At 41.5% G+C, this 28,000-nt stretch overlaps 2 protein-coding genes across 2 annotated transcripts in view; one reads left to right on the top strand and one right to left on the bottom strand.

The window, feature by feature from the left end:
* Plod (procollagen lysyl hydroxylase) overlaps positions 1 to 28,000 on the bottom strand; it is a 403,871-nt gene that overhangs the window by 340,212 nt on the left and 35,659 nt on the right. The gene's annotated exons all lie outside the window — the stretch shown is intronic.
* LOC145416445 (immunoglobulin domain-containing protein oig-4-like) lies at positions 18 to 21,073 on the top strand. Its single transcript, XM_080285398.1, has 3 exons — positions 18 to 209; positions 9,943 to 10,092; positions 20,281 to 21,073. The coding sequence occupies exons 1-3, from the start codon at positions 18 to 20 to the stop codon at positions 20,434 to 20,436; spliced, it is 498 nt and encodes a 165-aa protein (XP_080141524.1). The 3' UTR covers positions 20,437 to 21,073.

Genomic DNA, 28,000 nt, shown 5'->3' with positions numbered 1-28,000 from the left:
AATAAGGTAACACCAAGATGCAAGAGAATGCAACATGGCTGAGGACAGTACTATTGGTGGCCATGGTGGGGATGTTGGTTGGGACACAGACCATCGGCACAGGCAAGAGGGGTGCACTATCAGGACGCTACAAGGGTCGCAAGGACTTCAAGCCCATCACAGGAACTTATCCATCAGTTGAAGCTAAGGAGTATTACACCAATCCAAAGGTAAGCCTCACATTTCACAGTTCATAGTAAGATATGACTGGCTTTGTTCTTAATCTAAAGTAGCCATCAAACTGACACACTTCTCCCACGATATAAAACTGGATCTACATTCTGTTCATTCCACTCATTTATCACCTTGTACAGTGGAACCTCGGTCCTCGAACGTCTCACATGTTGAACAAATCGGACCTCGACCAAACAATTCAAGAAATTTTTGCTCCAGAGGTCGACCAAAATATCGGACCTCGACCAACCTGAACGTAGCCAAACGAAGGGAAGCTGGCCGACCGACAGTCACGCGTCCACCTTTGTTGTTTGTCAACATGGTCGTCCTGCTTTGCTTCACATTTTTCTTGATTCAGTGCAGTATTAGCCCCTAATAATGGCTCCAAAGAAAGCAAGTTCATCCAGTATGGCTACTGGCAGTGAAAAGAGGAAAGTAGTGTGGAAAATAATTGAAGAAGTGGAAAAAATATTGCTTATCTTCATAAATGAGAAACAGTTAGCAGGAGACAGTGTTAATGAGTATATAATTTGTGAAAAGGCAAGAGAAATATACAGTCACCTCGTAAAGGAAAGCACTGGTACCAGTGCTGAAACTTAAATAGGTAAGCATCTGGGGTCTTGGAACGGATTAAAATGATTTACATTATTTCTTATGGGGAAAATTAGTTCGGTCATCGACCAATTCGGTCCTGGAACAGCCTTCCAGAATGGATTGTGTTCGAGGACCGAGGTTCTACTGTATATGTTTACCTGCTGGGGCACGGAACAGTTTAAGGATCTGATTTTCACTTAAGTACACTTTGCTGACCTACCATCAGACCTATCTCCCCTCCCCCCACAAATACCAGTATAGTACACAAGTCCTGTATGAGACGGCTCTATCATGCAGTCAATATGAATGGTGGGTGTTAACACTAAAGTGGTGACACGTGGAGGTACCGTACTGCGTATGGTTTGTGAGATGACTGTTGGGTTTTGGGGAAAGGGCTGATACACATATGCCCACAGCCAGATTCTATCTATCTATCTATCTATTGCCAGACGCCTCAATCCCGTTTGGGGTGGCCACAAACAAATCGCCTCCAAGTCGCCCTGTCCCCCGCCATTTCACTGCCCTGCTCCCAACTCAAACCCCCCTCTCTCATATACCTCCCCACCCCATCCCTCCATCTCATCCTCGGCCTCCCCCTCCCTCTTCCCCCCTCCACCTCACTCACATACACTCTCTTCGTCAGTCTTTCACCCTCCATCCACTCCACATGGCCAAACCACCTCAGTGTGTTCCTCATAACGCTTCCTATCACATCCACATCCACACCACAACGCTCCTTTATATCCTCATTCGTCAGCCTGTCTCTCCACGTGACTCCACAGGCTCCTCTTAAATAACTCATTTCCACTGCTCTCACTCTTGTGTCCTTCCAACAATGTCCAAGCTTCACTTCCGTACGTTAGAGTTGGTATCACAATACTGTCATGTAGTAACTTTTTCACTTCCATGCTCACTTCCCTGTTTCTTATCACTGCTTTCAAAGAACCAGCAACCTTTCTTCCCTGCTGTACCCTTTCAAGCACTTCACCCTCCAAACCTCCATCCTTACTCATCACACTACCCAAGTACTTAAATGTACTCACATTTTCCAATTCCTCACCATCCAACCTCGCTGTACATTCACTAACTTCACCTCTCTCAAAGACCATCACTTTACTCTTCCCTACATTCACCTTTAGGTTCCGTTTCTTACACACTCTCTCAAACTCATCCACCAAGCCCTGCAGCTCCCCTTCGTCTTCACTCAACAACACAGATTCATTAAAAAAAAAAACTACACTAGTTTTCTTCACATGATGATAGCTCTCCATGAAGCAAAAATGGGCAGCTTGTATATTTAATATCCTAATCATAAGGTCATGATGCAGCACCTCCTCTGATCTAACTCTTGGTACTTAAACCTCCTCATCACACTCCTAGACCTCACCATAAGGTCATGATGCAGCACCTCCTCTGATCTAACTCTTGGTACTCAAACCCCCTCGTCACACTCCTAGACCTCTTCACCGAACATTTATTCTTCATTCTCTCCATATCCTAATTCTACCCTTACATATCACATAACCAACCTCTTGGCTGGTCACATGCAGCTGTTGCTCAGCGAAGCACTGCACATCCATACAGCCATCCTCATCTCTGTACACTCAAATCTAAGGACATTCTCTTCATTTACTGCACAAGCTCCACTGAAACTCACAGTATATAAGTTTCCTTTTTTGTGAAGGAAGAGTCCCTTCGATGTCAAAAAGTAAAAGTTTGCTAAACTTCTTCTATCCACTTCCAACCTTAGCAAAGATGCAAGTTTCAGGTACCACCACAACAAAGACTAGATCCCGGTGACGACTCGAGGTGCCTGGAACCACTGTCTGACTCTCTTCTTCTTCATTTCTGCAACATTCGCGGCCTTTCATCTAACTTTCGCTCTGTTGAGCACCACCTCTCCTCCTCTAAACCTCACCTTCTTTTTCTGACGGAGACTCAGCTGTCTGAGGCAACCGACAGCAAACCCTTTTCTGTATCCTCCTACTTTCTCTATACTCATTTCAAAGCCAAAGGTGGCTGTTGTGTATACATATGCAACGACTTATCTTGCTCTCGTGTTCCTGAACTTGATTCTTCTGAATTCTCCACACTCTGGCTTCGGCTTTCCTGTCATTCTCTGACTAAATATATCTGTGCTGTTTACTTATCCCCTAATTCTACTGACTATCAAAAATTCTTCGACTATCTTACTTCTACGATGGAACACATTCTGTCCATTTCTCCTTTCTCTGAAATCTCCATTCTTGGAGATTTCAATGTTCACCACCACCTTTGGCTCTCCTCTCCTTTCACGGATCCACCTGGTGAACAAGCCTACATCTTTTCTATCCTTAATGACCTAGAGCAGCTTGTACAGCACCCTACCCGAATCCCTGACCGCCTTGGAGAGAGCTCCAACATACTTGACCTCTTCCTCACAACTAATCCTTCTGCTTACTCTGTTAATCTTTTCTCTCCGTTGGGCTCCTCCGATCACAACCTTATTACCTTAACCTGTCCTATCACTCCGGTACGGCCTGTGGACCCTCCAGGGAAACGTCGTCTGTGGCATTTTGGAGCCGCGAACTGGGAGGCCCTCAGGCAGTACTTCTTTGATTTTCCCTGGAATGATTATTGCTTCCATGGCCGGGAGCCATCTGAGTGTGCCTCGCGCATTACGGAGGTTATTCTCTCGGGCATGGAAGCATACATTCCTTTCTCATATCCTTTGACTAACGCAAGAAAGCCTTGGTTTAATCACGCTTGTTCTAATGCTGTCCGCAACAAGGAGAGGGCCTACAAAAGGTACTGGAGCCAACCCACCCCTGAATCACATCATCTTTACGTTTCTGCCTGGAATCGTGCTAAGTCTGTTCTTCGCTCTACTAAAAATAATTTCATCCATACTAAATGCTCTCAACTCTCCAACTCGAATTCTTCCCGCTCCTTCTGGCACCTTGCCAAAAATCTTTCTAACAACTTTACCTCATCATCCTTCCCTCCTCTTTTCTACTCTGATGGTTCTGTAGCTATTTCTTCTACTGATAAAGCAGATCTCTTCGCACAGACTTTCTCCTCCAATTCCACCTTAGACGATTCCGGTGCTGTTCCTCCATCACTTCCCCCTCTGACTTCCTCATGGCTGACATTAAAATTTCTTCAGTTGATGTATTTTCTGCCATCACTGGCCTCAGTACTAACAAGGCATATGGGCCTGATGGGGTCCCTCCTGTTGTTCTCAAGAACTGTGCTTCTGTGCTTACACCCTGCCTAGGCAAACTCTTTCGCCTTTGTCTGTCAACTTGTACCTTTCCTTCTTGCTGGAAGTTTGCTCTCATTCAGCCAGTCCCAAAGAAGGGTGACCACTCCCAACCCTCCAACTATCGTCCAATTGCTTTAACGTCCTGTATTTCAAAAGTTTTCGAGTCAATTCTTAATAGAAAAATTTTAAGGCATCTTTCCTATCACAACCTTCTTTCCGATCGTCAGTATGGGTTCCGTCAGGGACGCTCCACTGGTGATCTTCTCACCTACCTTTCAGACTCCTGGTCATCCTCCTTTTGGGACTTTGGCGAAAGCTTTGCCATTGCACTTGACATCTCAAAGGCTTTCGATCGAGTCTGGCATAAATCTTTAATTTCCAAACTGCCCTCCTACGGTTTCTATCCTTCTATCTGTGCCTTCATCGCTAGCTTCCTTTCTGGTCGTTCTATAGCCGCTGTTGTAGACGGCCATCGTTCTTCTCCTAGATCTATCAACAGTGGTGTTCCTCAGGGCTCTGTCCTATCACCAACTCTCTTCCTTTTATTCATCAATGATCTTCTAAGCTGTACATCTAACCCTATCCACTCATATGCTGATGACTCCACCCTTCACCTTTCCATTCGGTTCCCGCAACGCCCATCTCAACAGTTACTTCAAGAAACAAGGGATGAGGCTATGGCACACCTAATGTCTGACTTGGCTCGTATCGCTGACTGGGGTCAAAACAATATGGTTGTCTTTAATGCATCTAAGACTCAGTTCTTACACCTATCAACCCGACAAAATCTTCCACAGGTATACCCATTGATGTTTGATAATGTTCAGCTTAATCCTACATCATCCTTGAACATGCTTGGGGTTTCATTTACTCAGGACTTATCTTGGAAAGATCATATTACATCTCTTGTAAAATCTGCTTCCAAGAGATTGGGTGTGCTAAGCCGACTCCGCTCTTTCTTTACCCCTGCACAATTGTTGACTCTATACAGAGGTTTTATCCGCCCCTGTGTGGAGTACAACTCTCATGTGTGGGGAGGCTCCCCACATACAGCTCTTCTCAATAGGGTGGAGTCAAAGGCTTTTCGTCTCATTAACTCTCCTCCTCTTACTGACTCCCTTCAACCTCTGCCTCTTCGCCGCACTGTTGCATCTTTATCTCTTTTCTATCGCTACTTTAATGGTCACTGCTCCTCTGAACTGTCTGCTTGCATTCCTCCACCTCTACGACGGGCGCGTAGCAACCGTCTGGCAGCAAACTCTCATCCCTTTTCTGTCCAACTCTCTAATGCAAGAGTTAACCGTTACTCCCAGTCTTTCATTTATGCAACAGGTCAGCTCTGGAACTGTCTCCCTCTGTCTGTATTTCCTGCTGCCTATGATCTCCAGTCTTTCAAACGCAGTGTGTCCAGGCATCTCAAAATGATCGGATCTTGAATTTGGCTCTCTATTGTATTTTGTTTTTCTCTTGGAAGGAACTGTTACTGCGGGCCACAGCCTTTGGTTCCTTCTTCCTCGCATAAAAAAAAAAAAAAAAAAAAAAAAACAGAAATCTTCTACAAACTCTAAACACATCTATCAAGTCGCTGTACTAAATTTGTAACTTTTGCCTCAAACACTACACAGAAACAAATTACTCCCAAAAACCAGGCAACACACAGCATTTGGCCTTATATCTTCCACAAAAATCACACTATCACCCATTCAAGTATTCATCATCTTCATTTCATCCAACATTAACTATCAGCCCCTTGGATTCCATTCCTTCTCTCTAACTTCTAAACCTATGGCTTTCCTCCCATTTTCAGCAAAGTAACACAAAAGCTATCAGCACACAATAATATCCAAGGAGAAAAGTTCAAAAGTCCCTCAATAGTACCTCAAGCAGCATCACAAACAGCAAAGGGTTCACAACATATGTGTGATGCACACTGTCAATCCATCAATATTCATCACAAAGGCCATCATTCACTCTTGTTTGGGTAACTGTGCCTGATAGCTACTACAACAATCCACTCTTCAAAATCCAACTTCCTCACTGATCCCTGTACAACCTTTATATGTACCTAATCAAAAGCTTTCTTCAGGCCAACAAAAAACAAAGCAAAATGTACAGAAACATACTGCTAATCACCAACACCAGTTGTGGCACAGTATACTGTCATCCAACTACACATCTCTGCATTAAAAGCTCCCCTCACTGGAACTCTTTTTTCAACTTCCACACACTCCTCCTTAGCATATAATACATGTTTTTTTTTCTCAACCACACATTATTTCAGCAACATGTAATCTGTGTTGCTGTATACAATTATCATCTGGTACGTCTTTACTGCCTCTAATTAACTTCCATTCTAAGTTCTCAAAAAAAAAAAAAAAAAAAAAAAAAAAAAAAGTCAATCCAGCTACGGATGCTGGATACACCAACCTACTATGTTATCTGTCTACTCTCCCTTTCCTCAAGCATGCATGTACAGGGGGAAAAAAATCAAGAAAAAAATATAAACAATAATAATGATAATAACTAGAACACCATAAAAATGTCCAAGGACAATTTTGATAGAGAAACGCTTCCCACAGCCACTGCCTATTACAAGCCGAGTTATAAAAGAACCTTGAGGTCAAGGTCACTGATCTTGTTTATGTCACCTTAGGTCATCACAGTCTACAGGTCCACCAAGTTTGGTGGCTCTGGCTCTCCATGGATAATTTGGCGACATCCAAAATATCCAGAAAAGTCCCAATTTTTTACACCAGGCAATCTCAGAGAATAATCAACTGATTAGAACCATACTCCATGCCACACCACAGCATTATGGACAGGTCTGGTCAACAGCTACTACTATCCCTCTATGACTGTTTTTTTTTTTTTTTTTTTTTCTTTTTTTTTTTTTAACTAAATTAAAGTCACCCCACAAGATACTGTATGCAGTCCAGAGATATTCATCTTTCAGATACAGAGCTGACCCAGTCATAAGCCATTTTTTATTTACAAGGTGCCATCCCCATGTGTGCTAATTAATCTTGGCAGAAAACCTCCAAGTGTTTTTAAAATCCCATGAAAGTACAGTAACATTGCTGCACACAAGCCCCTCCCACTGTGTATCACACTAACTCTCTTCAGTCATCCCAAGCAAGTGGGACATCTTGTGCAGGGCCTCACCACACAGAAAATCTCATGTGATCAGTGATCAGGTGCTACAACATTTGGTTGCATGTCCTGACCTGCAGGCAGTAATAGGACCTGCACTTTGACCTCGGTCACAAAAAAGCAGATGTTATGGTGTACTGTACAGACAACCATGGAAAGGCCAAGTACATGGCTTGTGCTTCTGGTGTCGATGAGCCCACAATGAGTTCAGTGAGGAAAAACTGCTCGAAAGTAAAGCAAGCATTATGTCTTTCATACCAGTGAAATAATCAGGCAAATAATCAGGCCAGAAGTGTTATGACAGATAATGTGCTGTTGAAATCAGAAAATTCTAATGAAGTTTGATTGTGCCCAGTCCAAACATAAACTGCCAGTGCCTGTTGACATCACCATTAAATGCAATAAGATCAAGGATACTTCTGCAAAAGTATCCAGAATCATTCAGATGGAAAATTCATGCCATTCCATACTAGAAAGGGATGGTTCGGTAGATATTTGTGAAAACGTGGGTTTCACTATGGATGCCTACACGGTGAGGCAGCAAGTGTGGATGCTGAAGCAACAGCCTCCCTTCCTCTTGTGCTATGAATGGTGATAAGAGAAAGCAACTAATTTTCAAAATGAATAAGACAAGCTTAATATTTAGAAAAGACAGCCTTCCTCCACCAACCTTACACAGGAGGAAATGAGGATGTCCAGCTACAAAGCAAGTACGGAATGTCTCAATCAACTGTACGCCATAAATGCCACTGGTGACTGCCAGATAAAGCTCCAATGGTATATCACTTCACCTGTCCTAGGACACTTGTGGGGGTGAACCAGCAGCAGCTGCATATCCACTGGGACCACAATGCATTTGGATTGGCTACAGCTATTGTTATCATGCGATTACCTGACGACATCTTTGTGCCAACAACTAAGACCCAGTGCAAAAGGAAAAACCTTGTCTTCAATGTGGTCCTTAAACTGAATATGGTAATTGTCCTAGTCATCTGGTGTACTTTGTTGACTGCCATTCATCCGGTGAAGTCCCATTCCTGCCACCAAATACTAGATCTAAACCACATCTACAATCCAGCTACTTGCCCAAGGGATCATTTCTTGTTCCAACGAGCTCTATATAAAAAAAAAAAATCGGAACAGCTCTTCAAGGTGACAGATGGGGAATGGAGCTTGGGGGTGGGGGTACTGGAGGGCTTGGAGAAAAAAGATCGGGGGAGTGTCGAGATCAACCTGGTAATGATACAGGTGGAAAGATGTCCAATAAAGAGAAACTAATTCAAGCACTCTGGCACCACTTCAGCATCAGGAACACCCTAAAGTATATTGTCTACTCCTGGGACGATGTTACAGACAAGATGATCAAGCATGGGTGGCAAAATTCCCTACCACATGTTTACCCCAAAGTATCTCTGACTCCCATCCTTGATGTATTTCCTGCCACTAAGTTGCCTGTGCACTTCCATTTACTGCATATTTACCCCATAGTATCTCTGACTCCCATCCTTGATGCATTCTATGCTGCCACTGAAGTTGCCAATGCACATGCAGGAGAAGATTTTGCTGACAGGTGAAGACTTGAGCTAGGGCTAGAAATGACAGTCAAGAAACTTATCTGTGGTAGACTATTTGGAAAAGGCACCCCAGGGAACTAAGGATATGTAACAGCCAGCAACATCAACATCACACATGCTGACCCAGCAGAAGCTGAGCAGATTCCTCAAACTCACCAAAAAGATGAAAGATATGAAGCTGAACATGTACAACATCGACTGCTTCAAGGACCTTAACAGTGGGATGGAGCAACCCGTGGCATGAGTAAAGACTGAGCTTTACTGCAGAATTAACAGCCAGCTTCAGCAGCCTATCGCTTTATGCCGTACCATTTGCCACTATCACACCTTGCTCCACACACCCCATCCCCACAAGCAACATGTGATGTACCAAACACTGTCACATGACTCCTCAGATGACAACTTCAGTGACTGAGGGTTCTAAACTACCTCCTATCACTTTTGTTGAAGAATCAAAAGACTGTTCCAGCCTCAACTCCTCAAGTCTTGGATCTCCCCTCCCCTCTCATCATCACCACACCAGTCCACATCATCTGTCAAGTTTAAGTCATTATCTGTAGCTTTAAATTCTATAAACGAGACTAGCTTATTATCTGTTTTTCCTATGTATGGTAGGGTATTTCTTTAAAACATATAAGATGGAAAGTTGTGTCAAATATGGTTTTAAGAGGGAAAGTGAAGGCCAGGCTAGAGATAAGGTCAACACAATAGCTTTATGATAATGGGTTACAAGACCCTAGATAAACAGTTTCCAGACACGTGGCACACCACGTTAACATATTAGGCATTTAACTCCAGTTCTACTGTACACTGATTGGTAACCATATAGCCAAATTATGGTGCCTGGTGGTTTAGTGGGTAATTAAGGTGCTCCAATCGGATTGGGCCCGTGCAGGTTTATATCCAATGGTTAGAGCAGGCATAATAACACTTTCCCAGACAACGGACACACTCAGGATTCAGTAGATGTTAGGTAAAGGCCTGAAAATTATCTCGGCTAAATTCTTCCCACACAAATTATACAATCAGCTTTTATTCTGATTTCTTCTGATTATTTTGTCATTCAGGAGAAATGTCCGTTGGTCATGCGATAGCAGCAAACAGAATGAACTAAACAGTATGCCAAGGTTCAGAAAGATAATACAGACTTTGTTTGCATTATTTCAGGGTGCAAAGATTACAAAGTCATCTCATTTCAACTACCAGTATGTGCTGGGCCACAAGATTGTGTTCTTGTGTGTGGCTCGAGGTTCACCTCTCCCTCAGATAACTTGGTTCAAGGACGGAGTAGAACTCTACGCCCACAGATACATGCAGGTATGATAGCTAACAGTACAACTCAGTTGAAGTATTTCACATATTACTGCTTAATAAAAAGTTTGAAGGAAAAAAAAAAAAAATCATGCCGCAGTGCAAGAATGTCTCTGATGCAATATAGTACAGTACTTTCAATTACACCAGGCTATACATAAATTCATAATGCTACTATAATGGCTTGGCATCAAACACTGCTCAGGCCAGATTATCTAAATGCAGTATATACCGATCACATAAAAATGGACTGCATTAAAACTGCCCAACTAACTTTCTTGTAAGATATAAATTAAACATACCACAGGTAAAAGAATGTGCAAATCAAAGAAGTAGCTAGCACACATCAATGGATCATTAAACAAAGCTGTCTAAATTACACCGTCAACAACAGACATAAAAGACGGAATTTGAGGAGACACGTATGGGCAATTCCCACTGGCAACATAAAGTATGGTATTATCTGACATCAAATGACATGCCTTCACATAACTAGCTTCATGAATTTCTGATTATTTTTAAAATTCACTGCTTCTTGTTTGTTCTTATTTTAAAGAATTTTCTTTGACATAGTTCTCAAGCTTTGAGGCCACATACAGAGTGTCTAATGAATCACAGTATATGTGTACAGTATGTCACAACAGTTTAGATTAAAATTATACGAACAACATGCCAAGATGTGGAAGATGAGAGGGTACTGGAAAAGAAAAAGAACTTTCTATGGAGCCAAACACTGTATATGCAATACCACACACAGTGGAGAAAGCATGAGAGTTGGTAGGGGCAGTCCTTGTTATAAGTCAGATATGTGTCTCAAAATACCATGAATTTCCACACAAGTGGTACTGTAAACTTGTGGAAACTGGAAACCAGCTTTACAGGTAACAATGGAACTTCAGCAAGCAATTTTATGTAATGTGTTGTAAACTTAAATACAAAACTGGCCATAAAAAGGCACTATAAAAAGATCTTGTAGAGATAACTGCCAGTCCCAAATTATAAAGAATCTTTAAGGAGAGGTAACTGACTTATACGCCTAGTGGTATTACATGATAAATAATTAAAAAATATTTGCTGCCTCTTGCATATTTAAACCTATGTGTATGACACTCCACACGTAACACATGACATCACCCTGACTGGTGTTCAAAGAATATAAGCCCACCAGATAACAAGTGAGAAAACAATATGATATTTATGATTTTTGGATCAAGAAGCAGCATGATAAAGTGACAAAGGCAGGATTACAGACATGTTAAGAAAACTAGAGCATTTATGCTACTGAAAACTACGTGCAAAAAAACATGGATTTTTGAGCAAGACAGCTCAAAATAAGAGATATGAACATGAGTAATGGTGGTGATGACTGGTTAAGAAATGACTAAGTCAAACATGATGTATTAATTCTGTGCTACTTGGTAACAGTAAATGGGATCTTTGGAGACTTTTTCACACTTTGTGAATGTCTGTGTGTGACAACACCTTTAGTTAATGTTGATACAAGGGAAGTGATGACTGCTGAGAGAGAAAGCTATGTACACTTTGATGTTTCTATAAATACTTGGTACCAAATGCAATGAAAAATTTTAAGTACTTTTCTTCTACAATACAGTGAGAGAGAAACATGAAAAGAGGAAAGTACAGTAACTTGACGTAGAAACGTGGCTGGTACTATGAACTCCTTTATAAGGAAGGAGAACTTCACATTAAGATTGTAAGAGGACTGCATTAGTGTGTGTGTGAGTAACTACAATAATGTATGGGTGCAAGGCACTGGTATGAAAAGTGTTTGGAATCAAGAGTGAGACAGGTGGAAATGGGACTGATAAGGAATATACTGTATAAACTGCATGCAATGCCTGGGTTGGACAAGAAAGGAGACTTAAGCTTATGTTTACATTTTTTAAGTCCAAGGCCATGCATAAATATATCAGTTTTACAACACCCACCGATGTCAAAAACAGTGATACAGTTGCTATCCTACTTATGAACTTCATTGGTTCCACGAGTTTTTTCATAATTTAAAAAGTTAGCAAAAGTTCTTATATGGATGGAGTTATAACACATACTGGTATACTAGGTAGGGCAGTGGATGTTGGGGTGTCTCTAATAAGGGAACGGTAGGGTGTGCAAACTTCCTGTGCTGTTGTTTGCTGATGATACTGTGCTGTTAGGTGAAGATGAATGTCAGCTGTATACTTAGTAAAATGAGTCCGGGAGTGTTTGTAGAAGGCAAAAACTACAAGTTAATGTAGATAATGGTAAAGTTATGGTCACTGAGAGAAATGATGTCACAGAATGCACAGTGAGACTGGATGATGAAGAAATGGAGAATGTGAGTGTATTCAAGTACTTAGGTACCTAGGTAATGTGTTGAGTTGATTGAACTAGAGGAGGAACTGCTTGAAAGGGTACCACAAGGTAGTAAGATTGATGGTTCACTGAAAGCAGTGATAAGGAATAAGGAAGTGAGCACTGAAGTTTAATAAGTTGCAGCATGACACTACTGTGATCCCCATTGTATTGTGTGTCAGTGAAGCTTGGACCCAGTTGGAAGGATGCAAATCAAGAGTGACAGCAATGGAAATGAGTTGTCAGAGAGAAGCATCTTGAGTCACATGGAGAGACAGACAGTCAAATGAGGAAGTAAAGGAGTATTGTGGTGCTGATATTAATGTGACTGAAAGTGTTAAGAGAAATACTTTGAGACAGTTGGGCCATAAGGAGAGGATGGTGAATTAGAGATTGATTAGATGAGTTTGTGTGACTGAGGTTAAGGGGGAGAGAAGGATGGCGGAGGTCATGGATGAGATGTTGCAATGGAATGAAGATATATGTGGGAGGGGGGTAAGTTGAGAGGAGGACAGCCAAATGGCAGAGGACAGAACAATGTGGAGAGAATTCGTTTGTGGCCATCCTTTAAGGCAGGGCTATTCAAGTACTTCAGGAGTAGGGCCGGATTATGAAACTCAAACTGATAGAAGGGCCATACATATATTTTAGCTCCATTTTCTCCTCCATCTAAACACTTATATAATTATAGAAAGAAATGAAAAAATCATATAAAGTTTGCTTTTACATTTTCTGCTAAGCACATAAATAAAAAGAAATGCAATACTTTCTGTTTTATGTTTATTTGTTTATTTGAATGCTTCCAAGCCTGTCAAAGGGCCAATGAAAAACGATTCAAGGGCTGGATTTGGCCCAGGGGCCGCCAGTTGAACAGCCCTGCCTTATGAGATTAAGGCATCTGACAACAAACAGAGACAGATTCAGTAAACAAAAATTAACTAATGCTTGAAGTCATATACTGCATGTACAAATCAACCGAAAATATTATGAAACCAAGTGAAAACTGATTACTGTACAAGTACCAGTGTTGCATCAAGTGAAATATTTCAAGTAAATTACTGTTTTGTTCATTTTTGAAGCCTTAGTACTTTAATACAGTACAGGATTTTGCAGTTATTATTGAAAAAAATAACTCAATAGAAGATTCTTAAAACAGTTCATATCTTCGAATATTTGCGAGTAGATTAACAACTGTATTGCGTGCCATGTTGCCACTGCAAGTATGCCACCAACAAGAGATGGGCAAGTTTTTTTTTTTAAATGCCTTAGGACACAAGTCAAGAGTGAGAGCAGTGGAAATGAGTTATTTAAGAGGAGCCTGTGGAGTCACATGGAGAGACAGGCTGACAAGTGAGGATATAAAGGAGCGTTGTGGTGTGGATGTGGATGTGATAGGAAGCGTTATGAGGAACACACTGAGGTGGTTTGGCCATGTGGAGAGGATGGAGGGTGAAAGACTGACAAAGAGAGTGTATGTGAGTGAGGTGGAGGGGGGAAGAGGGAGGGGGAGGCCAAGGATGAGATGGAGGGATGGGGTGGAGAGGTATATGAGAGAGGGGGGTGTGAGTTGGAAGCAGGGCAGTGAAATGGCGGGGGACAGAGCAACTTGGAGGCGATTTGTTTGCGGCCACCCCAAACAGGATTGAGGCGTCTGGCAATAGATTGATAGATAGGTTTTGCTGTTACCAAACCTTATCTGCGGCCTTGGGTATGAAGCAGAACTTTTTCTTTTCCTGTGCGAGCTGCCATCCAAGGCAGCCAATGAATATATAAAAGATGTGGAATAAGGTTGTCTCCTGGTCAGACAGAAGACGACTTTATGCTTACATGGCATGGTTACAGGAGATAATGGAAATACTTAGGGTTGAGAAATGAATGTGTGAGTGAGCAAAATGTGGGTGGAAGGATTCATGGATAGATAAGAAGCTGGCTTAACATGACAATTTAATGTCTTAAAAAAGTGACGTATGGAAGCTGGAGAGGGAAATAACGACATGGATGAAGGATCTGTGGAGAAGCACATGTTTTTTTTCTTTCCACCAAATATAATACAGTGTGTGGCTTCTGTCTGTGAGGCACAGCTTAGACTTTTACGGCTAGGCTGATGAGTGAAAGGGTGTATGGTCACTTTCACTAGGTGTTCACTACTGATACTTCACCTACTTTTATGATTCCTGTTCCTCTCTCTGGATTCTACCCAACTCAGAGAATGTACAGCAAAAGGGTATGAAAGAAGTCTTTTTAACCCGTATTACACTAGTGACGTAGATCTATGTCCCCTTCAAAAATGTCGGTGACGTAGATCTATGTCCTGCAGCACTGAGAAGTCATTGCAAGCAACTGAGGTTAAATGGAAGGTAATATCATATGACGCTAACTTCAGACATTTCTCCGTTACACTTACAACACTGGTTTAGGATCATGGGAGGCAAGCGAGTATTAGCAGGCTCACAACTGCTCTGCTCTGTCTGTAGCCTTAATGATTTCAGAGATCAAGTGGCACCAACCTGACTCAATTCAACCTACTTTCTGACTTTGGTGATTACTTATATTAATGCCCGGGATCCTATACTGATGTATTAAGCCCATTTACCCACAGAAAAAATCCAAAATTGGTTCACAAGCTCACAGATGCTCTGCTCTCTCAGTAACCTCGAAGATTTCAGAGGTAGAGTGGCACCAATCTGACTTGATTTAACTAACTTTCTGGCTTTAGCGATTACTTTTATTAGTATCACTGATCTTATATTGATGTTAATTATTAAGCCCACTTAGCCAGAAAAAATATCCAAAATCAGTTCACAAGCTCACACCCAGTCTGTTCTCTCAGTAACCTCGAAGATTTCAGAGGTAGAGTGGCACCAACCTGACTCAATTCAACCAACTATATGGCTTTAATGAGTACTTTTATTAGTGCCAGGGATCTTATATTGATGTATAAAGCCCATTTAGCCAGAAAGAAGAAAATCCAAAATCAGCCAGCATAGAGAGGCATCAGTCTTTTTTTTTTTCCCCGGCACAGTACAGATTAAGCAAGACTGAGGATAACGTCACAAGGGCAAGGCTGCTACATGGTATGAATGATTAAAACAATAAAGAGATAGAAAAAAAAAAAAAAGAAAGAAGCATGAGACTGACTTTGAGATTTGTATGAGAACAAACCAGCTTGGCAGCAGTTCTTGTCACAACCATCCCATCAAAGGGTTCACAGGAGGATGCAAAGCATCAAATATGACAATGATGAAACAAGGCCGATGTACGCATGCATGTTGGGGCCTTTACAAACAAAACAAAATTAATTATTATTACTATTATTTCATTATTATTATGACTACTATGACAAATGAAGGAAACCCAACTAAATTTCATACGAAAACCAACTACAGTACAACCATACTCTCCCACTGATACCACTCTCACAAAAAAGGTGTGGTGAAGCAGATCCTCCATCTCTCTCTACTTGGATAACAGGGCTAAGGGCTCTACAGCTTCACCCAGGATACCTACCATCCAACTTTGGGAACTCTCTTCATGAATGTCTCCAATGAACAAACATAACACACATGTGTTATGTTTGTTCATTGGAGACATTCATGAAGAGAGTTCCCAAAGTGTGTTATGTTTGTTCATTGGAGACATTCATGAAGAGAGTTCCCAAAGTTGGATGGTAGGTATCCTGGGTACAAAAGAAGAGAAAAAACCTGCCCCAAAGAACAAAAGGAGAGGGAAAAAGAACAGGCTCCAATCAACAAAAAGAGAAAAACAGGATATCCTGGCCAAAAATATATTTCTCTGTTGTCCTACAATGCTCTGTCCTATCACCCTTACTTTTTAACATTTTCCTCCACAACTTGTCATGTCCTCCTCCTTCAGTAAGGGTACTGTCTATGCCAATGACTCAGCCATAGCTTCATGGCACTTCCAAACCTAACAAGCAGCAGCCCAACTCAAAATGAACCTACACTCATTATAACAGTGGCTTTGTACAGAGTGATTGCCTCACCAACCAAATCCACCATTACCCTCTTCACTCCATAGACAAAAATCTCAAACACACCCTCAAGTTTTCCTCTTTAACCCTTTAACCGCGGGCTTGTTTCGCTTTTTCTTGCGGCACCCGCGGGCATATTCGCACTCCGACAGACTCTCTAAAAATATTTGCCAAAAATCAGTTATTAGTCCTAGAATATTAAAATCACATAAGCTTATGGCAAATACCTTCAGCTTTCTCCTGGGGTGTTTGTTGAGCCTTCGTTGAGTACCGTAGGACTTGTGGGGACCTCTGAAGTTGGGTAACGAAGTCTCCACTTTACACTTCCCGACAACCCGTAATATGATTACCACAGCCTGATATTATCACTAGAAACACTATTCTATGATTCTCAAATAGTTTGGAATCCATATTCCAAAAAAAAAAAAACTCTGTGAAACCAATGAAAATTATGAGGGCGTATGACCTTCCCACTTGCGCTAGTTCGCCGCTGGTGTTGTCATTTATTATTCATAAAAACACTCACAGTTTATATTTCTATTACTATATAACACTTATATATATCTACAGTCTTTATCCATAAGTTTCCTTCAGTAATAGTAGTTTATTGTCACTGTAGGCATTCAATTTCTTTCAGTAAAATACGTAGCATTCACTTTCTCGTCCTGTATACTAGCATTGAGAGTGAATGTCACTTTCACCTTCACTCTCATAACTCATAGTATTCATACATGCTACAGTGAAACTTTCACTTTCATTACTCCTAGTATATATACTCGTATTCTTATAATACTACTCATTTACATTTCTATTTACGTTCTCTATTTTATTTACGTTGTTAACATTTCTATTTTATTTACACTGTGTTATGCACTGTCACTTGAAGTAACTTATAAAACCATCTTCCACTGTTCACTTATATTTATATTCATTGTTTTCACTTGCTGTTTACACATTATTTACACATTATTTACAATTCCACTTGCACTGTTTTACTCAACAGAAAGATCATAGTCACTCTCTTTCAACTGTCAGCCCTTTACCTCTTTCCACATGAGGTTTAGTAGGGGGTAAAGGTCACAGGGCTCTTTGCATGGGGCTAAAAAGCGGCCAAAGTTAGCAGGAGCGAACTGATGTACCTTCACCTTGGAAGATGACAGTGAACTGATAAGGGTGGGCCGGGGTGGCCTACCTAGGGAAATGCATTACAGTACTGCAAACGTCAGCCTCGTGAAAGCTGCTAATATATAGCAGTGAAATGATTGGCAGGAAATCTAGACAATACATTATAAATTAGGTAGTTCCAGGTGAATGTAAATATCACTTAGGCTTCTCCCTTCCCTCCTTATATATATTTTTAGTACGAGAATAGATTATACGGCATATTTCAAGGGGAAATAAACAGTGAAAATTAGCGAATGAGTGTACGTGAGGTGTTGTCAGGTGATAATTAGCCAATTCCAGGTGTATGGCACTCTCACTTACCTTATTTCTTTTTGGTATATATTACTTGGTATAAGAATAGGGCATAGGGCTTATTTCAATGGGTGAAATCAGTGGAAAATTCCAGGGAAGATTTACTTAGTGTAGCACGGCCAGGCAGGCGAGAGGAGGGGGTAATGGAGGGAAGGTAGGGAGGGGAGTCAAGAAGGGGGAGAAATGGCTAAATTGTCAACAATGGATGGGAGTACAGATGAGATTAGGAGTGCTGACTAGTGTTGGACATTGGCAGTACTGATAGATGATACAAGCTACCACTTGAAAGCCCGGGCGAATTCAAAATAACACAGAATCGCAAAAGTGACGCCCCGCAGTATGATCCCTTGCTCCCATGCGTCATGAAAGTGACGCCACGCGGTTAAGGGGTTAACCAACAATGCCCACAGGCAATGACATCTCAAAATCTGAAGACACTTAGCTACAGGCACTACCTTAGAAGAAGAAAATGAAACCTCCAATCTATCTAAAATCACATCATTAAAACAATGAATTACACTAGCCCACACTGGGTCCTAAACGCAATCAACACAAACATGGATAAGCTAAAAAAACACATAACAAAGACTTAAGAACAATATCATGATAACTGAAACTACAGATATAGATGACTTCCATCAGGCTACAAAAATACTTTCAATCATGGATTGTACAAATATGAGAGGCACACAGTTCACTGCTTCAGCTCAAGTGCCATTCCACCCCTGTAATTTTAAGCTGCATCATCCCTCTCCCCAAAGAAACAAAAAACAAATAAACTGCCCAATGATACGTAGTTTACCTCAGTAACATCCCTCCTCATCTACCTAACACTACATTTCACAAACACATACATAAACACATAGCCACCATAGCCATCCAACACCTTTAGCTAAACAGCATCCTTCACATACCATCAGACATCCACCACTCAGAAACTACCCTATCCAAAGACACACAAGAATAGTACATCTTACCAGACTGCAGTGCAGTCACCATTCTTCCCTACAATAATAACAATTTTTCATTCATTCATTCATCATTTAATCCAGTGTTATCCAATGACGCACATAGGAGCCCCAGGCTAGGCAAGTTGGTCCTAATATTTAAGACGAGAGTGACCAACCTCACTCATCCCTGAGTGGCATTGAGCTGTAAACCCCAACCATCCATCCATCTATCATCCAATCCTATGTCGCCTCATGAGAAGCATAGCAACGCAGGGCTAGGCAAGTTGGTCCCGACATTTAAGATGAGAGTGACCAGCCTCACTCATCCCTGAATGGCATTACGTGTGCAATAAACCCCAACCACCCCTTGGATATTAACCCGCACCGGCTCAATCCAATTGGAGAGCCTTAATTATCCCCTACACCAACGGGTGCCATAATTTGGTTATATGGTTGCCACCCAGCGTAGTAAATGACTTCCTGGTGTACGGGAAACCATTTGGCTAGTCACTCAGTGTAGAGTCACTTGTATACAGAAGAAAGAGGAAAGAATGAAGGAAGGAAAGACAGAAGAACAATACACCTCTCAATCCACTATGCTCACATTGCAGTGCAGCCCCTCACACCACAACACGTTCACCTCATGTACCACACTTCCACAATTCAGGCAATCCTTCGACATAACCTCAAAAAAAAAAAAAAAAAAAAAAAAAAAAAAAAAAAAGGAGACCTCTAGGAGCAATCAGTTGAGGTGGCTATACCCTGAAGCCTCTGGGTTCATGTCCAGGTGAGTCTAGGGTTGCAACAACAGCAGCAACAACACTGAGAAATGAAGACCACCTGTTTCTTTGCTGCCCTGCCCAAAGAATAATGTTTCTCTTCCTCCCCACAGTGGCGTGTGAGCACAAAAGCCATACAAAAAGTGCTCTTTCATGTCATGACAATCCTCACCCAGGGATGATGCTACTTAGCAGGAATCATCCGTACACCAGAAAGTTTGCAGACATTTCATTTGAAACCCAGAGTGACGTTTCTCTACTTTTAGGACATTTAATGGATACCCTAGCCTCTGCTAGCATAGGTCTGAGATGCACCTCCCCAATCCCACTGAATGGAGGAAGTTGTTGCTGAGAGGGGTAAATCTCTTCCTTACAGGTATCTTGAAAAGCAAGACAATTTTTTTTTTTTTTTGTCCCAGTAAAACCTGTAATTTTCTCTTAGAATTACCAATATCTGCAAACAACATTTACTGTACTGTGTAAGATGCAGTACTATGATTCAGAAACTCATATCAGACCTTAAATTATGACACTGTACAGAGCTGTCTGGAAAATACCGACTGATGCTGGTTAATTAATACTGTATTATCAACTGTAAACTTCGCAACAGCTTTACATGTATGGTACAATATTTTTCTTTCAACAGCTGCATGAATGGAAGAGTGGCAACCACCTCAAGAGCAAGATGGAAATCGACCCAGCAACACAGGCTGATGCCGGTATCTATGAATGCCATGCTAACAACAAATACGCAGTTGATACCAAGGCTTTCCGTACCACTTACATTGCACACTTAAACTAAATTATGTAGGAATGGTACCTATGGAAGTACTGCAATACTGTGCAGCACAAGACTGCACTGCTACAGACAATGGCTACTACAGGTATTAGCAAGCCTGTGTACCCCCAATGTTCACATGACTTCCAAAGGGGCAGGTCTATATGGATCTTTGTTACGGAGATTACACTGAATGGGTACCTAGACAAAGGACTATGTATTTAGTTTAATATCTCCACATGGGGTACAAAAGACAATAATCTGAAAGTTTTATCACAACTAAGTATAGTCTGTCTTGGTGTGGCAGGTACACAGTTAAGGCAATATTAATAACATTATGATTAAGGGATTAAGAAAATCATTATCATGATGATAATATGCTTCATACCCAACTTGTTTATCATCGTCTTGTACATATTCTCCACTTAAGTCTGTTATAAATTATTTTGAGGATAAACTCTTTGGCTGTAGAGATAACTGTATAATGTATATACTGTTCCTTTGCAATACCATTAATGTACAATGTACCATACTTAATTAATTAGTGCAAGAGATGGACACCACAGTAACTAAACAGCATGTATGTATGCAGAGCTAATCAAAATGTATGGAGACTTCAAGGTCAAGTGGAACAATGACCAAGAAAAAATCTCATATGTGTACCTGTATCACTTAGGCTGGTAGCTCTGACAACAGCAGAGTATGTGATATGAACTTGAAGTGAAAGTTTTATTCACTTCTCTGAAGATGACCTGAAGTGGTAGGTGGAACTAGTGAACATATGAATCTTCCATAAATACAGGGAACTGATCCAGATATATATTACTGTTCTCAAGCAAAGTTGTCATGCATTAAATAATTCATAAGTGGCCATTATTATACAGTAATGTGTCCTATAATTTCTAACTATACAGTACATTGCATGATACAACCAGAACTGTTGTTTCATTACACACATGACGCACTGGACCAAATTCTCATATACAACTACAAAATACACATATTGTACTACAGTCAACAGCACTGTGACAACACTGTTGCAACAACTACACCACTTAAACAGTAAGATCCCAGGTTACGTCACTCTCGACTTGAGTCAATCTCGAGGCTACGACAGTTTACTACAAGGAAATTAAAAAAAAAATAATAATAATAATGAAGAAACAAACATAAAGCATGGGTTAAAGTGTTGCTGCTGTACTGCCCTATTCTCTGCCATCAGGCTGACTTCTCTTCAACTCACACCAATTTAATCCACATGCTTTTCCACCTAATCTCTTCACCTCGAGCTAGGACTCCTCCCCCTCTCCCCCTCCACTTCACTCTCATACATGCTCCAAGTCAATCTCTCCTTCTCCATTCTCTCCATAACACCAAACTATCTCAAGGTACTTCTCTTACCACATTCTAAGACATCCATATCAACACCAAAACACTCCTTAATGTCCTCATTTGCCTTTCTATCTGTCCATGCAACCTCACACTCTCCTCTCCCGCAACTCATTTCTACTCCTCTTGCTCCCGACTTGTACCATTCTGACAAAGTCTAAGCTTCACTTCCATACATTAGAGTGGGGACCACAATACTGTCATACAAAAACTCCTCTACTTCCATGATCACTTCCCTATCCCCTAACATTACCCTCAGTGTACCTGCAACCATCCTTCGCTGCTCTACCCTTTCTAGCACTGTAAGCCTTTCAGTGAAACAAAACTATACACCCACTGATCTCCCATCACTGCTCATCATACAATCTATATTTCTGAATGCACTGAAGTTCTCCATTTTCTGGTCATTCATTCTCATTGTGCATTCTATAACTTCACTTCTTTCAACGACTGCAACTTTAATCCTTGCTGCATTCACTTCAGATTTCATTTCTTACACAAATTATCACTGATTCATCATGCCTTGCAACTTCCACTCCTCTCCACAAACTTAAAACAGTATCCTCAACACACTATCTATCTATCTATCGATCATTTGCCAGATGCCTTAATCCCATTCGGAGTGGCCACAAACAAATCACCTCCACGTCTCCCTGTCCCCTTCCATTTCACCGCCCTGCTCCCAACTCATACCCCCCTCTCTCATATACCTCTCCACTCCATCCCTCCATCTCATCCTTGGCCTCCCCCTCCCTCTCCCCCCCTCCACCTCACTCACATACAGTACACTCTCCTCATCAGTCTCTCACCCTCCATCCTCTCCACATGGCCAAACCACCTCAGTGTGTTCCTAATAACACTTCCTATCACATCCACATCCACACCACAACGCTCCTTTATATCCTCATTTGTCAGTCTGTCTCTCCTTGTGACTCCACAGGCTCCTCTTAAATAACTCATTTCCACTGCTCTCACTCTTGACTTGTGTCCTTCCAACAACGTCCAAGCTTCACTTCCATACATTAGAGTTGGTATCACAATACTGTCACATAGTAACTTTTTCACTTCAATGCTCACTTCCCTGTTTCTTATCACTGTTTTCAAGGAACCAGCAACCTTTCTTCCTTGCCATACCTTTTCAAGCACTTTACCCTCCAAACTTCCATCCTTACTCATCACACTCCCCAAGTACTTAAACGTACTCACATTTTCCATTTCCTCACCATCCAACCTCACTGTACATTCACCTCTCTCAAAGACCATCACTTTACTCTTCCCTACATTCACCTTTAGATTCCGTTTCTTACACACTCTCCCAAACCCATCCACCAAGCCTTGCAACAAACAATACAGGCAATATCCAAACTCTACATTATCTAACCAGACACTTCAGCATCTACTGCCCAATCTTTATGTGATATTATCTCATACCACACTCTTGGTTACCTTGTCCTTATTGCATGAGATGTCTCATATTTGTAAACTAAAACCATGTAGAAGATATAACTTTTTCACCAACAAAATGTGTATTTCATTGGCAACTCCAACCAGGCTTCCCAGTTTTCCCAAAATATCCCATCTTACCTCCTCAGTACCAACCAAAATGCTACCCAAATTCTTTTAACTGCGAGGGTTTAAAAGTACTGTACTATATTTGAATTTCATCTAGCACCCCTCCAAATAACCAAACGCATTCTTTCCTTGGGAGCTGCTGTATGCTGATGACTTGGTACTGACTACAGAGAATGAGAGGAGGCTACAGAGAGATTTCAAAGATAAATAGACATAGTGGAGTTATAATGCAAATGTGGATAAAACGAATGTGATACTCACTCAAGTGGATGATGACACTGCGGTGGCGGAATGTAAGATGTCATGCACTGTACGGGTGTTGGAAGCATGTTAAGTTTTAAGTAATGCTTGCAACAACTGGGTACACAGGAAGTGTTGTGATATCAAACGTAGGCTACATGATGTGGAAAGTTTTGAGTGTCCTGTGTGTACAGGTAAACAAGGAGAGGGCTAGGCTTGTCAAGAGAGACTTGGTAGATGTGTCTTTGGAAAGTGTAGAGGAATTCTGATATCTGGGTGATATGATCTATACGAGGGGGAGGGGTGATTAGGAGTAAATGGAAAAAGCAGACAACTGTTACTTCTCTAGACAATGAGGGAATTCTCTCTCTCCACTGAAGTAAAGCTGTACAAGGTGCAACCCACAAGTTCCCGGAATCTGACTAAAGAAGGAAAAAAAAAAACTTACGCCATGTCCTAATCACCATCATCCCCTTCAAAGTAGTCTCCTTAAGCGTACAGACATCGATCCCAACATTTCTCACACACTCGTAATGCATTCTGGAAGTCCTTGAGCATTAGTTTGCTCAGGATCTTCAGTGATTCCTCCTGGATCTCCTCAATGGTGTCAAATCTTAGTCCTTTCAGATGGATTTTCATTTTTGGAAAAGGGAAAAAATCACATGGGGGCAAATCTAGTGAGTACATAGGGTGGGGGACAACTGGCTTTTTTCTTTCTTTCTTTCTTTTAATGCCGGAAATTGCTGTGTTCACAGGTGCACTGTCATGGTGAAGCACCCATAAGTCTGTGCACCACCTGTCTGGACGTTTTTACCTCATGTCCTTTAAGAGCTGTCTCAAAACGTCACAGTATAACTCTGCACTGACGGTCTGTCCTTGAGGAATGAACTCCTTGTGAACAATGCCCTCCGTGTCTAAAGTGATGAGCATTATATCCACATTGCTCTTGAGCTGACTTGCCTTCTTTGGTCAGGGCAATGCTGGGCTCTTCCGCTGTGATGAATGTTGTTTGGTTACCGTGCTGTACCTGTAAATCAAGCTTTCATCTCTAGTAATGGCACTTAAGAGTAAGTTAGGGTCATTTCTGGTCATTTCTTGGAGCTCAGTGCAGGTCTCCACGCGATGCTGTTTTTGCTCATCAGCCAGGAGCCTCGGGATAAACTGGCGGCAATTCACCTCGGGACAAACTTGGCAGCGATTCACCTCGGGACAAACTTGGCAGTAATTCGCCTCGTCAAGGTCGCCACACCAAATGCATTGGCATGTTCCATACGTCCGGTTAACCCGCCCCGTCCCGACCGATTTTCCACAACTGACCCCTCCCACCAATCCCGACAGATTTTGGAAAAAAAATTTTGTGGCTCAAACCTCCACTTTTGGTGAGAAACATCAAAAATTCATAGAGAAATCGCTCACCTGAGGTTTAAAATACCGGATACAGGTAACAGTACCCCTTACCTTACTGTGCTTTCTATGATGCTGGCTCCAGAGAAAACAAGTTCTATGGGAGGGGTAACTATTCCACACCACTCATAAACGGTATTTATTTATTTATTTGGTACGAATTTATATGTAGTACAAGAGTATATTGGTTTTCACACAGCAATATAGGCGATATAAGCATTGTTTCACGCACCAAACATATCAACATACCTCACCTTTTTTGACGACATTACCTGATCATCATTTCTGACTGTTTCTTCCTCTAATGCTACGTAAACTTTGTCCTCCACATTGTCATCGATTGAGGAATCATTCTGGCCTTGAATTTCGTACTATGGCGCGACATGTCTTTACTGGCCAAATCACTGGTAACAGGTGAGTTGCCGAGACAAGGGTGTGTGGGGGGAGGGGAGGTCATGCGGGGTAAGGCATTGTCCCTGCCTGGCATCTGGTAGAGGAAGATGTCCCGTGTATACGTACCAAAAATCATGCACGAAATTTGAAAAATGTGCAATTGAAGGACCTTGCAACTGCAGCACGTTTATATACATCAAAAGGAGTCACATTGACAAAATGTTTGGTCGTAAATACACATCAACGGGAGTCAGCGGGTTAAAAAATGTCACAAACATTTGTCCTCCTGCAATCTTCGAGGATGGTTGCATGAACTTTGGCCACACTGTTAGAAGATGAACTGGTGAAAGGGTGACGAGAATGTGCATCGTCATCTGTTGACGTTCGTCCATTTTTAAAATGCTTAAACAAGTCGTAGGTTTGTGTCACCCCAAAAGCATTGTCACCAAATGCTTGTCTGAACATTTTATAAGTTCTTGCCGCATTCTTCTCGAGCTTTACACAAAACTTGATGCATACACGTTGCTCTTTCACATCCTCCATTTATGAGATCAAGAACTTAGCAAACTAACCTGAACACAACAAAAAATAACACACATACACACATGCAGCAAATGCACCCAACCTGCACAACGCCACTTGACACACTAACAAACAAAGAGTGCATGCACTGCCACCTACCATCAACACACCATACGACAAGCGGTTTCCGCCCTACTTTCAAATTTTGGGAACTTTTGGGTAGCACCTCATATGCTGCATGTGTGAGAAGTGTAGTGCTTTATAGCAGTGAAACTTGGATAGTATGGGGAGAGGACATGTATAGGTCTATGGACACAAGATAAGGATGGCCACATGGATGTGTACTTTAATGCTTCCATGAAAGACAGAATTGCAAATGGCAGAATTACAAATGAATAGCTGTGAAACTGACTGGGAATTGATGGCATTGGCAATATAATGCAAAAGGGGATGCTGAGGTAAATGGGGAGAGTGGGGGGATGAAAATTGGGTGAAAACATTTATGAGTGTGCATGTGGAGAGAACCGCACCAAGAGGTTGACCTAAGAAGACTTTGGTTGTGGTCCTAAATAATGACCTCAGGGTTAAGGAGCTGAGCAGAGCCAGTGACAGACACTGCAACATGGACAGCCACTACCAGGTGAATGAAGAACACTCATATAGGATATACAACGACATTCAAAGTTGAATTAAAAAAAAAAATTACTCCTTCAAACACACTCAAGCCTCTACTCAACATCATTCCGCCTCCAGACACTCCACCACTAACAATAAAGAAACACCTACATACTCATATCATGCACAGTGCAATACAACACCTCAATCATAACACTACTGTACACAGTAATAAAAGCGTCCCCTCCCAATACCCACCATCAGAGGTATCCTTAAATGTAAATGAGTTCACCTAACTAGACTTAAATCATAACATAGCCTTCCTCAGTTAACAGCTTAGATTTGGGTTACGTGGAATCACAGATGACACGTGCCTCACTTGTAGAATAGGCCCATGCAATGTAACACACAAAATGAAGCACTGTACAACACACACCACACACAGACACAGACACATCGGCAATGTAGGGAACCTATGGGATGACCCATGAGAGGCAGTTGCTTACCTGTTGTCAATGGGTCTGCTGGGCAAGACATGACCATGGATGAGCAACAATAACAACTCCTCCCAACACTTTTGCTAAATCTGTGTTAATATGTACAGTACTAAACAGTACTATACAGTACAGAGTTATAAAATACTGTACATTGAAATGAGGTAAAAACACTCACAAGCCTATTCTAACCATGCCCATTTCAGCTGACTACAACCTGTCTCTTTCCTACATTAATGAATTCTTCCTCTAGCTGTGGCTTCTGCTATCAATGAACACTGGTGACCTAAATGTACTGATATGGATATCAAGGAATAAAATTTAGTATCAAGTGACACATTCTACTTCCCCCCCCCCCCATTTTTAAATCAAACTATCACATCTTCTGCCTAGCAGAAATCATTTATTCCCTGAACTGCATCTCTCTGGAACTCACTTCTCCAGACTAGTTTCCTCCTAAACTTCAATCTATGGCTGTTCAAGTCCAACTATTACAGATTCTTCATGAATGGAGGATACCTGTAATCAGGTGTATGGATTTTTTTTTTTTTTTTCTTATATTTTTCCTTCCTCTATTCTGTTATTGTTAAAAAAATAATAATTAAAAAAAAAGTAATAATAAGTTTACTCGACTTAAGAAGGAATCTCCTGCAGCAATGTGGTTAATGAGGGTTCAGTTCAGACAGTCTCCCTCAGCTGAATAATAACATTTGGAGATAGCAAGAATATGCTAAAAAAAATTGGCCACCTGACTGAAACCGTTTCATACATAAACACATATCAGAGATTTCATTCATTCATTCATTGCCAGATGCCATGTATCCCAGACGGGGTGGCCAATGGCTTAGAGTTAATTGTTTTACAGGGAGGGGCACTAATCCTCCACCAACCCCACTTGACACGTAGGGATGCCAACAGCATCTGGTGTTCCCAGGCGGTCACCCATCCAAGTACTAACC

Source organism: Coenobita brevimanus, chromosome 106, assembly GCF_032717465.1.
Source record: "Coenobita brevimanus isolate Jiangsu-jjx chromosome 106, ASM3271746v2, whole genome shotgun sequence".
In the NCBI taxonomy this organism is placed as follows: Eukaryota; Metazoa; Arthropoda; class Malacostraca; order Decapoda; family Coenobitidae; genus Coenobita; species Coenobita brevimanus.
Note: the sequence above shows the minus strand (reverse complement) of the source record. Positions and strands in the feature narration are given on the sequence as shown.